The sequence below is a fragment of the Chelonus insularis genome, unplaced genomic scaffold (assembly GCF_013357705.1).
Source record: "Chelonus insularis isolate UGA/USDA-ARS -01 unplaced genomic scaffold, ASM1335770v1 contig_397_pilon, whole genome shotgun sequence".
In the NCBI taxonomy this organism is placed as follows: domain Eukaryota; kingdom Metazoa; phylum Arthropoda; class Insecta; order Hymenoptera; family Braconidae; genus Chelonus; species Chelonus insularis.
In genome coordinates this window covers 1,505,488-1,518,677 of record NW_023276552.1, presented here as the reverse complement: position 1 = coordinate 1,518,677, position 13,190 = coordinate 1,505,488, and the positions used below count along the sequence as shown (strand labels likewise).

Genomic DNA, 13,190 nt, shown 5'->3' with positions numbered 1-13,190 from the left:
CAAACTAGACTCTAAATACTATTGAATTAGCGAATTATGATCTTTAAATGCATTCCAAATAACAGAATTATTTAATGAAACTTAGATAATTAATCCGAATTTAACAAAGTCCTGTGAAATCCCAAACTGTAAGTGAGAAATAGATTACTCGTCATGGCACCAAATCTCTGAGAAGTTTTGCTAATGAGACTTTGTAAACAATCCAATCCTTCATTTCCTCACTGCTAAAATTTAAACCACGGCTTTGAATTTAAATTTAACTAGAGCTTTTAATCCTAATACCAACAAGAAAATCTACTACAGTTATTTTTTTCTAATAAAAAATCGTCATTAGTGTGATTACGACTTCCTGTCGAGTTATTCGTCATGTAAATATAATTGTTAAGACGATTCATTTGCCTTGATGTCAAAATAATCGGTACAAGAACATGAATTGGTAGTTTGTGTCAACATTTGTTTAAATTAAAAACCGACATTTATCAAATTATTTTTTTATATGGTTAATTAACCTTGATAATTGCCTTATTACCATCAGTTAGGTATACACTCATCCATCGATATCAGTAAAAAAATCTGGTCTGAGAGATAATGTTATTGGTATGATAAAAGAGTAAATAAATTTTTAAATATTATCTGAGTTTAAAAAATATTCGATTTAGAAGTTACTTTTTGTTCGTTTATTATTGTTAATGACTCATAAGTATTTTTTTTCAATTGCAGAACCGTTGATGTGTTGGTAGAATAAAATTTTTGAAGAATCAATATGACTATGAACAGAATAAAGCTGAACAAAGTTGATTAATATTTTTCTATGAAATATAAAAGTGTTAATTCTTATCAATATCAAGTTATTTATTCGATTATGAGGCTTTTTCATTACATGAAATAATTGAACACAACTTATTATATCATTTAAACTTTATTTCTTTAATCAAAAAATTTTCTTTTAATTCTAACATCAAGAAGATTAATTACAACAAAGAAATATTTTAGTAATTATTAGTTTAACATGAAATCATTTTGTGAATAATAAACGTTTGTTGGGGGACCATCTTTAACTTCAGTACTTTTCAAGACACATGGAGAATTAATGGGAATTTCACATTTGTATTTTTTAATTTCAGTTTTGCCTGTTTTAGAAGTATAGTCAATTACGGTTCGTTCTCGAATATTGTCAATGGTTTTGTCATTAACACGATGATATACATGAACTCCATTAACAAAATAATTATTGAGAGGGAATATTGAACCACTACCGGCTGAAAACAGTTCAAAAAAAGACATTAATACCAATTCTAAAAAATGAAGCAAATTTTTATCAAGTATAGTTAATTATTGAAAGTGTTGGAATCAAAGTACTAATTTGGAGTATGAGATAAATAACTGTTGGTTTGGAACTAATTATCAAATATGAGTAGGGAATTGATGATTAATATTTTATTTCACTTTCATATTTTCTATTTCAGTGGAATGCAAGATAAAATTTAAACAATACTAACCGTTTTGACTTGCTGTTTCTAATTGTTCATTCATTTTTCTCATATTTTCTTCTCTTTCTAATCTTTCTGCTTCCCTTCGCTCATCCATTTTTCTCATATTTTCTTCTATTTCTAATCTTCCTGCTTCCAATCGCTCATCCATTTTTCTCATATTTTCTTCTATTTCTAATCTTCCTGCTTCTAATCGCTCATGCAATTGTCTCATTTTTTCTTCTCTTTCTAATCTTCCTGCTTCTAATTGTTGGTTTCTTCTTTCTTCATTTTGATGCAATCTATTTTCCAAATCTTGCATTTGCTGGTTGAAATTTTCACTCCAATCTGGATACGGAGCACATTGGCATCCATAAATAATCCTAGAATTAATATTTATATCGTTATTGATAATTAAAGAATGTTTAAAAACTAGACAATGTTATAATCATGTTTTTCAAATAAACTTACGTCGCTAAAACAACAATCGCAATACTCAACTTCATGGTAGATGATGAATAGATGTTCTAATGACACTTACGTATATTATTAAAAATAAAAATATCTTGTACTGTAGTGTGACTAATCACGAATGTTCTGGCGAATCTTCAACAACAGTTTATATTTCATCACTGAGCTGCGTTATACGTCTTGTATACCCCCATCTACGGCCCAAAAGTATTATCTATATCAACTTTTATATTGCGTAGAAATAAAATTTAAATTTAACACTCCATATAGATACAGTACTAACGAATCATTCTACGAAATTGTTATACACACAATAGTGAGCTTCTGATATGCTACAATTTCCTTTCCATTATTCATTCCATTTTTATACTTGAAAATAAATTGAAATGAATTCAAAAATATGTCTTGAGAATACATATTCACATATTTTTTCAGTATATTGCGTAGTAATTATATAAATATTCTATTGTCAAAAACAGAAACACAAATGTTTTATGTCTTGTTTGTTTGATAATTATATTATCAGTCATGAACTTCCAAGAATATATATTCAGTTAATTTTTACAAGTATTAAAAATAGCACTTTCAATGCTAAATGTGTTTTAATTTTAATGATCCAAACTCTTTCTCAAACCAAGAATAAGATATCCAATTATATGAATAAGTAAAAATTTATTTTAATTCTTAAATTGAATTTTTCAGATCTCCATTTGGTAACCTGGTCAACAATCATTGGGAGCTGCAATTATTACTGAGGTAGGAATTTTTCATTGCAAACTTAACAAATATGCATTTATAAATACCATAAATATGATGCTGCTAGCTTATGGAAAGGTATAATCGGTATATAAAGTAGAAATTAAGATACCGTCTGCTGACGACACCGATTGGTGAAATTCGATGATGGAGCACAGCTCGAGGGTTCCATTAAAAAAATAACCAGATAGTGATTATCTTATAAAAGTAAGCGAAAACGGTCTGTGAAATCATTTATTTCATGCAAATGACAATATGGAAGACACACCCACGTGTAAAAAAATCAAACTATAAAAAATGTGGGCATAAATATTCCATCAATATCTTGGGGATAATTAGCTATGTTATCGAGACACTTTGGTGACAGATATGTAATATCAAGTCTCTGAGACACTCATACTTTTGGCTGAGATCATCAGCTAAAAGAGAAGCAAGCAGAGTGAAAAAAGAAGATCGATCAGAGAATTGATAATACATTTATGGGAGACCCAATGGTCTTGTCCTTTTTTTAGCTTCTTGTGCTCTTCAAGCAGCTGGTAACAACCTCTGAGTCTTGCATTCCTACTGGGTCTTACGAGCCTCAGGAACTTTGATGGCTATCGTTGAAACTTTTCGGGAATTCTCAATCGTATAACTGACAAATGAGTCTTAAAAATTGCTTGAAGAGTTATGAGACACTTTTTAAATGTTTTGTAACAACCTTGTGGATAAACGACATTATCTAAAAAAATTTTGAATTTTGAAGATCATGTATGGAATCGAACATACCACTTAAATAATTAGAAGGTTCGGTAGAAAAATAAAAAATGTTAATTATTTTGAAAAATGGATTTTCACAGATAGAAGTAGAATTTTGATAAATAAAAATATATATAAAATTCAGGAAAAGCTTTTTGTTGTAAACATTGGTAGCTTGTCAAAAATTTCTCGTTAAATATCATATGATATATATTTTTTTTAATTTATTGATATTCATAGCTGAGAGACGTTTTTTTTTTAATTTTATGAAGTTAATTAAAAAATATATTCTGTGAAAATTAAGTTTTCAAATATTTTTTTTTTTTATTTACTCCAAAACTAATAATTTTCTTTGATAAACATGTATCAAAAATTCCATCAATATTGATGTTCTATGTAGCAATAAAGTAGCGATCAGAAGTACTGAGAACTTTAAAATGTCTAATAACTCTTCATTCTTATTATAACCACATGAGTTATTGGTTGTTTGAAAAAAGCAAAAACTTAACAATTTAATATTGCATTAGAGACTTTTTTATTTTTTAGTTTAACTTTGGAATTTCGATACCATTAGTCCTTTTAAAACACCTGAGATACCATCGTCTGGATGGCTACTATTCTTTTTACTTTAAAAACAAAAAGATAAGAAGGGAGAGTTTTAAGTGAAAAGGGAAATGAGATAGACCATGGTGTAATGGTAAAAATATTTTCAAAACTTTGTAATCTAAATGTGATGAAAACATGAAGGAAAAATGTTCTAGACATCTATTTACTTATCTAATATCAAGTTAATATTAAAATTTTCCATGTTCTTTTAAGGGATTACCAAGTTAATGAAACATGAAGTGAAAGTAAGACATAATGGGTTTCCATAAATTATTTTCCATTTTAAATTCTGTTTCTCTAACCTGTGGTTAAAACACGTGTATAAACGTAGATGTTGTTCCTTAAAATCTAGCACATCCGTTAGAAGACTTTGTTATTCTTAGATTCCATTGCATGTTATTGCGAAGAAAAGTCATGAAACTTGCTATTAACAACCGTACCACATATGCAGTTCGAGGTGCTCGTTAAAACTCATAACTATATCTAAACCTACATTCAATGTTGATAACAAAATGCTTCAATCAATAAAACTTTCGAGTTTTGTTACGCATTCAACTTATAAATCTAATTAGTGTTGATATTTTTATCAGGTATTGACTAAAATATTTTCAAATGTTAATTTATAAAATAGTCTAGTTCTTATGCAGCAAATAAATGCAGACCAAAGAGTATTTATTGTTTATTCAAATCAGACATCTTATGTTTTCCATCAAGAATTCTAACTTCTATTTCTGTTTAACATTATGCACTGGAACAAACGGAGCATGAGGATCAGTTAAATCTCTAGTAAACTGAAATGTTTCCATCTTATCAGTAGTAGCATTATAATTATGAATAGTTCGATATTGAATATTATTGACAATCTTATCTTCAATATCACGATAATAAGGTTTCCCATCAAGTCCAGTCCCAGAGAAAATACTTCTGCTCACATTATTGGAATTGTTAACTATAACTGTTTGTCCATTTGTCGACATAGGTATAGATCTAACTTGATCTGGAAAAAAAATATCAAGGATTTAGAAATAGTTAATAATTATTAAAAAATATCAGATGAATGTAATGTATAATTTAAGTTGTATGGTGTAAAGTAATAGAATGAGTCAGGAGTTGATTTTAAAGCTGAAGGTTGAAGCGTTGATTGAGGAATGACCAGTGAAAGGAGAGCAAATAGAACAATCATGGAAGCATATGTATGCAGTGATTTGCTTTTATTTTGCTTGAAGCTTGAATATTTCCATTCCACCATCCATTTATAGCGGGTTAATGACATTTTATTTATGAAAAAAAATGAAAAAAATTATTACCAATCAATCGATCTACTTTAGACAATTGTTCATTTACAGTTCTGTCAATATGTTGTTGGGCTTGTTGCACATTATCCTGAACTTGTCGATTTATATTTTCCACCATCGTATTTATCCATGATAAATCAACATACGGAGAGCATTGGCAACCACAGAAAATACTGTAAATTGTTTCCAAAAGTCATTTAATGTGTGCTGACTCATGTTAGCAATGAGATTCAAGATATTATTAAACATTCGAGAAATACTTACGAAATTAAGAGAAAAACAAAAATACTGGACTTCATTTTGAATTTATAGTCAGTATCCACGAACAAGATTTAACAATAACTTACATAGGTTCGATAAAAAAAAGATTCTTGCTTGTTATTGCAGCAGCAATTTCGCGTGACCGATCTCTTATGATCTCTTACATACTCGACAACAGGCATTATATTAACACTGTGCTACGTTGCAACTCTTACTCCCGTCCATCGACTATATGAACCTATACATAGAAAAAAGTAATTCAAACGCAAATATGATAGTGAATGGATGATTTCATTGTTAAAGATGGGAAAGATTCTTTTATTTTTCTATGTCAAGCTAAAAGGATGTACTTAAATCACTAAAGTCTAGATAATTGATAATTACGTTTATTTTTCTCACTTTCAAATGATTATTTGAGAGTTTTAAGAACTCATGAGAATTTTATTTTTGCAAAAAAGGCTATAAAATGATTTTAAAAACATTCTTTTATATGGTCCTTTAAAATTTTTAAGTAATTAATTTTTTTAGAAGTCAAGTCTCATAAAAAATTTAAGAAAAGTTAGATTAGCTTTGAAAGCTTGTTCAAAGAAGCATAGTGTTTTTAATCAAGTCTTTTAAGTCATTTTAAGTGACTTTTTTTCATCATTCTCTGTTGGAATACTAACATTTATTTTTGATTCCTATTTTTAATAGATTTATTTTAAAATAAAAGTAAAAATTAAACTCTCTACTTTAAACTCATCTAAGCTTGGTTTAAACTTAAATACTATCCTTCGTTTTAAAAACTTTTTTACATTTTTTATCATAACAATTAATAGCTAACGTTCCAACAAAAACTGGTAGAGTGAAAAAAATAACACACGGCAGGTAAAAAATTTTCCAAAAAAAAGGAAACGAATTGTTTCTCACAGTATAAATTGTGATGATCATTTTATAGCATATTTGGGAGAAAAAAGATGATTTAAGTTTTCTTTAAGAAATAAAATGAAGAAATAAAAGTCATTAAAAATTAGGCAAACTTATGAGGCATATTTTCCAGAAGACACAACAATTATCCCTTGGTATAGTGCCGCTGTTAGATCATCGCCTCTGATCTTCTGACATTTTTAACCATCGTCTTTTTAATCGTGCCTGGCGCACCTTAATCGTTTTATCCGTGGGTCATTCCAGGTAACGAGCGATGTCTGATTATTCTCATCAAGATTATGATTGAAGTTGGACTATAATATGGAAAATGAAGAAAAAATAATTAGATTATTTTGGTCTGAACTAAAAATGATTCTTTGATGATTTAATTATACCTACTCCTGTATGCAAAATTAATTCGTTGATCATCTAGAAAGTGGTGGAAAAAAAGAATCTAATTTTTGCTTTGAGCAAGCGAGAACTTCATGTAGAAAGTGATCTGCATTTTGTATAAATTTTTCTCATTCACTAGTTTGCTCAGTAATAAATTATTTATAAAGTAGATAAAGTTTAAACATAATGAGAGACAGCACTCCAGATAAAACTAACAGGCGAATAAATTCACTCCTTTTTCTTCAGCTTTTCTCATTTTATAGCCTTTCCCTACCACGAAATTCATGAAGTCCTTTGACTTTTTTTTGTAGTTAAACGTTCCTGTTCTCATTTCCTGTATATTTTGTAATTTATACTCTACATCTTACAAAAAAACTTGAAGAATGTGGTGACAATAATTCTTATAGAGCATTTATAAAAATTAATAACTTAGTCTTGATCATAAAAACATTACATCATTTTTCATACAGCTATTAATTAAATAAATTCCTCCTCTTGGTTCTAATAAAATCATTATCTAATATTACAGGTATTTATTATCAATAACATGGAGTAGATAAAAAACTTTGTATCTTTCAATAGCAGACGTGTCAGTTTTATTCTCTTTTGCAGCAGTCAGCCCCAGGCTCTTCATTTGTTTTCGTTTATTTTTAATACACTAGACTTTAGTGACTAGAGACTGCAGAACTCATTCAAATCAACAACGATCTTCTTAACTTTGCAACAAAAGAAAAAAAAATATTCTATTCATCCAATCTTTAGACAGGTCTTGACTTATATGAAAGTCCAAGATATTTTATACTTTAATTTCAACTTTTGTCTAAATGACAACTGTGAGATTGATAAATTATTTGAAATAAAAAAAATATTTAATTCATGAAAAAAAAAAATTAGCTTATCCGTTTATCGATTTGACTCTGGGCTATCATCGAATTCGCTAAATATGAAAATAAACGAATGATAGGATTCAGGAAGAGAATATAAATGAATTAAAAGTGAGGATAAAATTTATGATAAAATGAGAAAAAATGGAAATTTATCAGATGCAATCGAGTAAATCGTATGCTGTATCCCACTGGTGGCAACACTCCCAGCAGGATTAAATGCCTGGAAGTGATCGCTGATGCTTGTTGGATCCATGCCCGGAAGGACTTCAACTCGAATGGAGATCATAAAACACTTTTGCGAAAAACATGAGTCTCTGAGGTGTTGCAAGGTTGATGTTCAGGTTTCATGAAAGATGACCAAAGCGAGGGAGTTCCTTAGACATCCTAGAAACGAAGGAGAAATTGGGAAGAAGGATGTTGTTCTACTGACTTGGAAGACAGAACAGGTTTCAAGTTTTCTTTTTTTAGGCCACACGGGGGATTCAAGTATTTTTTTTTCTCAATCGTAAGAGAGGAAGAAGAATAATAAGAAGGTCGAAGGATTGGTTCCAACCGTCCTTGATGGATCCTACTTACCTAAATGCATCATCTGAAAACCTGTAGTCTTTTAACTCGTAGATATATCGAAGCAGGTAGCCCAATACTGGTATAACGGATGTGTAATCATATTGACCCTTCTTGAGAAAAAGAGATAACTTGGGTAACTCGTAAAGTTGTGACTTGGACCAATATTTCACTAAATAAATTAAAACTTTTTCTTTTGATATGGTATTGAAAGTTTTTTTAGAAAGAAAGTCTCGTTAATCATGTCAACGTATCAATATCAAACATTACTTCGCCTACATGTTGTTAGCATCACAAGATTTTACGATAATTAAATCACTATTGAATTCTTAATATTACATCGAGTCAGGCTGTTTTCAATTTGATGATGATGATGATGATGATGATTAACGATAGGTATGATGAATCAAAATCTTATATTGAAACTTCATTGTTCTAAGTGCAAGATTAAAATTTGGGACGGTTTTGATAAAATCTGGTCACCTGATTAATCTTATTGTAAAACTTTCTCTCAGATTAGCTGGTATTAAAATAAAAAATAATTACTACCAGCTCGTACAAATAGATATATATTATTATATAAAACAATCATTACCAAGACAAATATATTTTATTGACTTTGTCCTTTGTCAAAAGGGCTCAGTGTTTTCTTTTGTCTGCCCAAGATCCACCAGGTCATTCGTAATGGCAATACGCTGTGACATTTCCTCTTCAACTCGCTATGGGAGGCAGAAAATGCTTTTTGTCCTGCACTTAAGTTTGACTGTCAGAGGCGGGAGTGAACCTAGAAAGAGGACAAAAGATACAAAAGTGTCGCCACAATGTCCTTCTTAGGCATCCAAAGGCTCCTGGAAACTGACCCATTGATCTGTAACAATGCTTTTACTCCATTCCTTCTGTTAATGGTTTACTTACAACTTAGAAATTGGACACTTAACTCGATTGCTATCAGACTTTCATTATGAAGAAGACATATAGCTTCCTAAAAATATCCATCAATGATAGATTTTAAAAAATTCCTGACGAGATGTTACCACAAAGTGGAGTAATTTATTTTTATTGGTCTCCTGGATTCTGACCTTCTCAACATTCCTAGGTTTATTACCTTCAATTTTTAAACCACATCAGTAACTTCAATAACATACTAGTATGTGATACCACATGTCCAATATTATAAAAAGATATTGCAACTTTTAATGGCTTTTTAACATCCATGAACTTTTATTTTGCTCCAAAACAGGTATATAAATTCTCTATTTCATTTATATTTTATTTTTCACCCATGTCAGTCAAACGTTATCTTGTTTTAATGAATTTTTAATGAAACAATCATATTTCTTTTATTGTTGCCACGTCTCTTTTCATTGTTTGTTATATTTCAATTATTTAACACGTGTTTTAATGGGGAACCTTAAATTCAATTTATTACTTTATTAGTATTCATGCATATAACTATATTATAATACAACTTCATATCATATATTTATTACAGTTTATAAACTTGAGCAAAATAACTCTATTTTTTAAACTTGAATAAAGAAGAAATAAATTTTCTTTACCTTTCTTTTAAAAATACAAACTCGTATATTTTTTAACATCCATTCCAATTCTTTTCTGCGAATCTCACTTTTCAATGGAACAAAGAGTAAAGTTTTTCTCTTTATTCTGGTGTTAGTGGCTAAAATAATTGTATTTTCAGTCTCTTGTAAGGTACCATTTGCATATTAAAAACTATCCAGAAGAATGAAGTCAAGCAAAAAAAACAAAAACAAAAAATCAAAAAATTTTTTTTTTTGTCTCAAAAGCAATTGTTTGAATTAGCATTTTTTGTTCCAGTTGTCATCGTTGGTGGCTACATCATATGTGCATTCTACACATCCTCACTGGCTTCTTCTTTGGACATAACAGAGAAGATCAGGTAGGGTGAGTTTAGGAGGCTGTTGACTGGCGCCAACCTGGCGGTCGACGATGGAAACTGAGGCTTTCTACCATGACGCTAACTTTGAAGAGTAGGGAGCGTCTATGAGACTTGCGCATGCTCTTGCAGTAACTCGTGACTCGATTTGTGTTCAGTCAGTACCAAACTACGGTACCTAACCTAATGCCGTAATAAAGTTGTTGCTCTCGTGCTCGTGCGTCATAAGCATCGCGCGCGATTCAAAACATAAACAAACAGTGTGGATAACAAACCAAGTGCCATTTTTTCTGGACATTTTATTAATTTGTGAAGTTTTAAAATATCCTATTGAACTCTTGAGTGTAATTGAGTGTTTGGAGCACATTTAATGGAAGATTTGACGCTTACTATTCGCTCAACCGTGTAAAGTGAGACATAAGCATCGGCCTTGCTATTACTTAGCATTCACGTGTTAACCCCAAGACTTATCGGACTTGTTTTTACTCGTGAATCGATCGTCGACCTTAATATCAACATCTCAGTGGCTCCAAGAAGTTATAATACTGCCTGATTCATTGGCAACATGTGTATTTTGATTACATCGTACTTCAAGAAGACCACTGCGTCCTAACTTTCATCTTCAAAAGGTTAGTTTATGATTGCAGTTCATTTTATCAATATATCAGCATAAGTGCTTTAATCTTGCTACTCAAAGACTTCATGCAGATGTAAATTTTTGAGAAGTTTGATTCCAAACATCTTTTGATTACTCCTAATTGATTTGCTCCAAATAGCTATATTTTTAAAGGCAAGTTCGAACAATTCTATTAAGTTGTTTATTCAATAATACTCATTCTTAAAAACTACCATTCTATGCTTCATTTGTGTTTACCTGAGCTAATTCCTTGATAATTTTCATAATGATAACTATTATATCCATTCTCTTGACGTAAATTGTTTTACAATTTGGTCATCATTGCCAACCATGTGTTTAACTTTCAAAGTCTCCAATTATTTAGGTAAATTAGTCGTACGAATTTACATATGAACTTTTTTTCATCATTTCAATGTTACCTAACTATTTTCATAATCACATCCAATATGAATAATCATTAGTAATTTTCTTCTTTCTACCAATAGAAGCATCTCGACATTTATACATAATACATAACACTTTGCCCTTGATGTAAACATTGAAGTCTTTTTTTGCCATTACCCAGTAATTGAAGTTTGAAATTTTTCTAAGAACATTCAGAGTATTTATGTTTTTTTTTCACTTTTTATTTGTTCAAAGTATTTCTTCTTACTTACTTTATTAATGTATTAAACAGTTTCTGTAATAATTATGATGTAATTGACTGGTACATAATTACAAGTGTTTATTTGATCAAAGCCACGCACGGAAGTGCGAAGGTCGAATTTAAAATCTAGTCTACACGCGACAGTAGTCAATAAGAGCGGATGTTTGTAATGTTACCAATATCGACATTTGTTCATGAACATTTAGCTACAACTTCATCACAACATTTTCACTTTCTCAATAGGAAATCGAAAGCAGTTTTATTTAGCCAACCATATAGGACATGTAAATTCAAGTTTTTATCTCTTGCACAGAATATTTTTTTTTGCTTTGATCGATGGAATTTATGAATAATCAAGAAGATCCAGTGATTTTAGCCGACTGAGTTTGCGTTTTAAAAGCGAATCATTCGTCGAAATACGGCATGACTGGGTTTCTCTTGGCTTATTCTCTTGTATCAGAGCTATTGGTCGCCACGAAAAGACATGAATTATTTATCATGGCGTGTCCGACCATCGAGAGTTCGGCACGTCCACTGACTTCGTATGTACATGGAGTAAGATAGAAAAAGAGAGTGAAGGATGAAGAGTCTTGATCACGATTCTATGATACCTGATCTTCACTGGTGTCTTCCGTCAACTCGTTTGGCCAATGGTCCCGTGTGCCCACGACTTGTTGAATAACAATGACAGGCGTGGATGGCGTTAATTGGTACTACAGATTGACACGCGTGGTGTCAGAAGAGTACTGAGTAAAATACGCTTTGAAATTAAAGCATGTTCAAAGACTACAGGAACTGGTCTAGTGTATATTTGCTTTTTGACTACAACTCATTGGCGTAAAATCTTTTTTTTTACGCACGTTTTCTTGGTTTAAAAGCCTTTTTTAAACCTTTTTGGTGAATAGACAGTTTAATTATATGGTGGGAAATTTTTTTGTTCAACCAGTGAACTTTTTCCCTGTTGAATTTTCCATATTTTTTGTGCTAGAATAGCACATCCTAAGAAGTTGAAAGTCATTTAAAAATATTTGTGAGTTGAAAAATGACTTTTAAAGTCAAGTATTATATAGAAGATGAACTAGTAATTTTCATAGCTAATGTTTTTTCAAATATTCTATGTCACGTATATTTGCTTTAAAACCTGCGGGTATTGATACACAATAAAATTCCCAGATCCTTCATTAACGTAGGTTCTCGGACAAAGTTTTAACTCATTAAAAATACGTTAAGCAAAGTTTTCACATGAAAATTAGAGATTACTTTTGTTTTGATTACGAAGAACTCTCTTTTATTATTCTTCAGTTTGTTTTTAAAGTCACTAGACTTTTAGTGAAGGGCAAAAAGTCCTTTAATTGAAAACCAAACATTATTTCTTCATGTTATTTCTGATTTTAAGTATTTCCTCATGTTTGAAATTACGTATTTATTTTATGACAAACTCCAGCAGCGTAAGTTTCATTTTTACAAAAAAATTCTTTCTTAATTTGTTTTAAAATTACAAATAAAATTATTGAGCTTCTAGTCTTTAATAAAATCGATGAGTGTTATAATTAGCCTAGACTTTGGCTTTTTTTTCATGTAGAATTCTTATCAATATGATTCTACATACACCTGAGACACACCTGAATGACATATTGAGTCTCAAG

The 13,190-nt window shown here is 30.3% G+C and overlaps 3 protein-coding genes across 5 annotated transcripts in view; 1 reads left to right on the top strand and 2 right to left on the bottom strand.

The window, feature by feature from the left end:
• Positions 1-13,190, top strand: part of Sema5c (Semaphorin 5c) — a 77,546-nt gene that overhangs the window by 8,919 nt on the left and 55,437 nt on the right. For all 3 annotated transcript variants that reach the window (XM_035084712.1, XM_035084713.1, XM_035084714.1), the window contains 2 exons: positions 2,643-2,696; positions 10,183-10,890. The gene's annotated coding sequence lies outside the window, so the exon portion shown is untranslated. The remainder of the gene's footprint in view (positions 1-2,642; positions 2,697-10,182; positions 10,891-13,190) is intronic.
• On the bottom strand, positions 935-2,257 carry LOC118067781 (uncharacterized). Its single transcript, XM_035084720.1, has 3 exons — positions 1,941-2,257; positions 1,500-1,852; positions 935-1,259 (listed from the first exon to the last, which is right to left on the bottom strand). The coding sequence occupies exons 1-3, from the start codon at positions 1,973-1,975 to the stop codon at positions 1,000-1,002; spliced, it is 648 nt and encodes a 215-aa protein (XP_034940611.1). The 5' UTR covers positions 1,976-2,257; the 3' UTR covers positions 935-999.
• Positions 4,662-5,805, bottom strand: LOC118067783 (uncharacterized). The gene is made up of 3 exons (XM_035084723.1): positions 5,600-5,805; positions 5,348-5,508; positions 4,662-5,037 (listed from the first exon to the last, which is right to left on the bottom strand). The coding sequence occupies exons 1-3, from the start codon at positions 5,632-5,634 to the stop codon at positions 4,766-4,768; spliced, it is 468 nt and encodes a 155-aa protein (XP_034940614.1). The 5' UTR covers positions 5,635-5,805; the 3' UTR covers positions 4,662-4,765.

Excerpts from the sequence above, each read along its gene's own strand:
- LOC118067781 (XM_035084720.1), bottom strand. The coding sequence starts at position 1,975 with ATGAAGTTGAGTATTGCGATTGTTGTTTTAGCGAC. Across the intron at positions 1,853-1,940 it reads GCGATTGTTGTTTTAGCGAC|GATTATTTATGGATGCCAAT; the intron begins GTAAGTTTATTT and ends TATTAATTCTAG. Across the intron at positions 1,260-1,499 it reads AGAAACAGCAAGTCAAAACG|CCGGTAGTGGTTCAATATTC; the intron begins GTTAGTATTGTT and ends AACTGTTTTCAG.
- LOC118067783 (XM_035084723.1), bottom strand. The coding sequence starts at position 5,634 with ATGAAGTCCAGTATTTTTGTTTTTCTCTTAATTTC. Across the intron at positions 5,509-5,599 it reads TTTGTTTTTCTCTTAATTTC|TATTTTCTGTGGTTGCCAAT; the intron begins GTAAGTATTTCT and ends AACAATTTACAG. Across the intron at positions 5,038-5,347 it reads TAAAGTAGATCGATTGATTG|ATCAAGTTAGATCTATACCT; the intron begins GTAATAATTTTT and ends TTTTTTTTCCAG.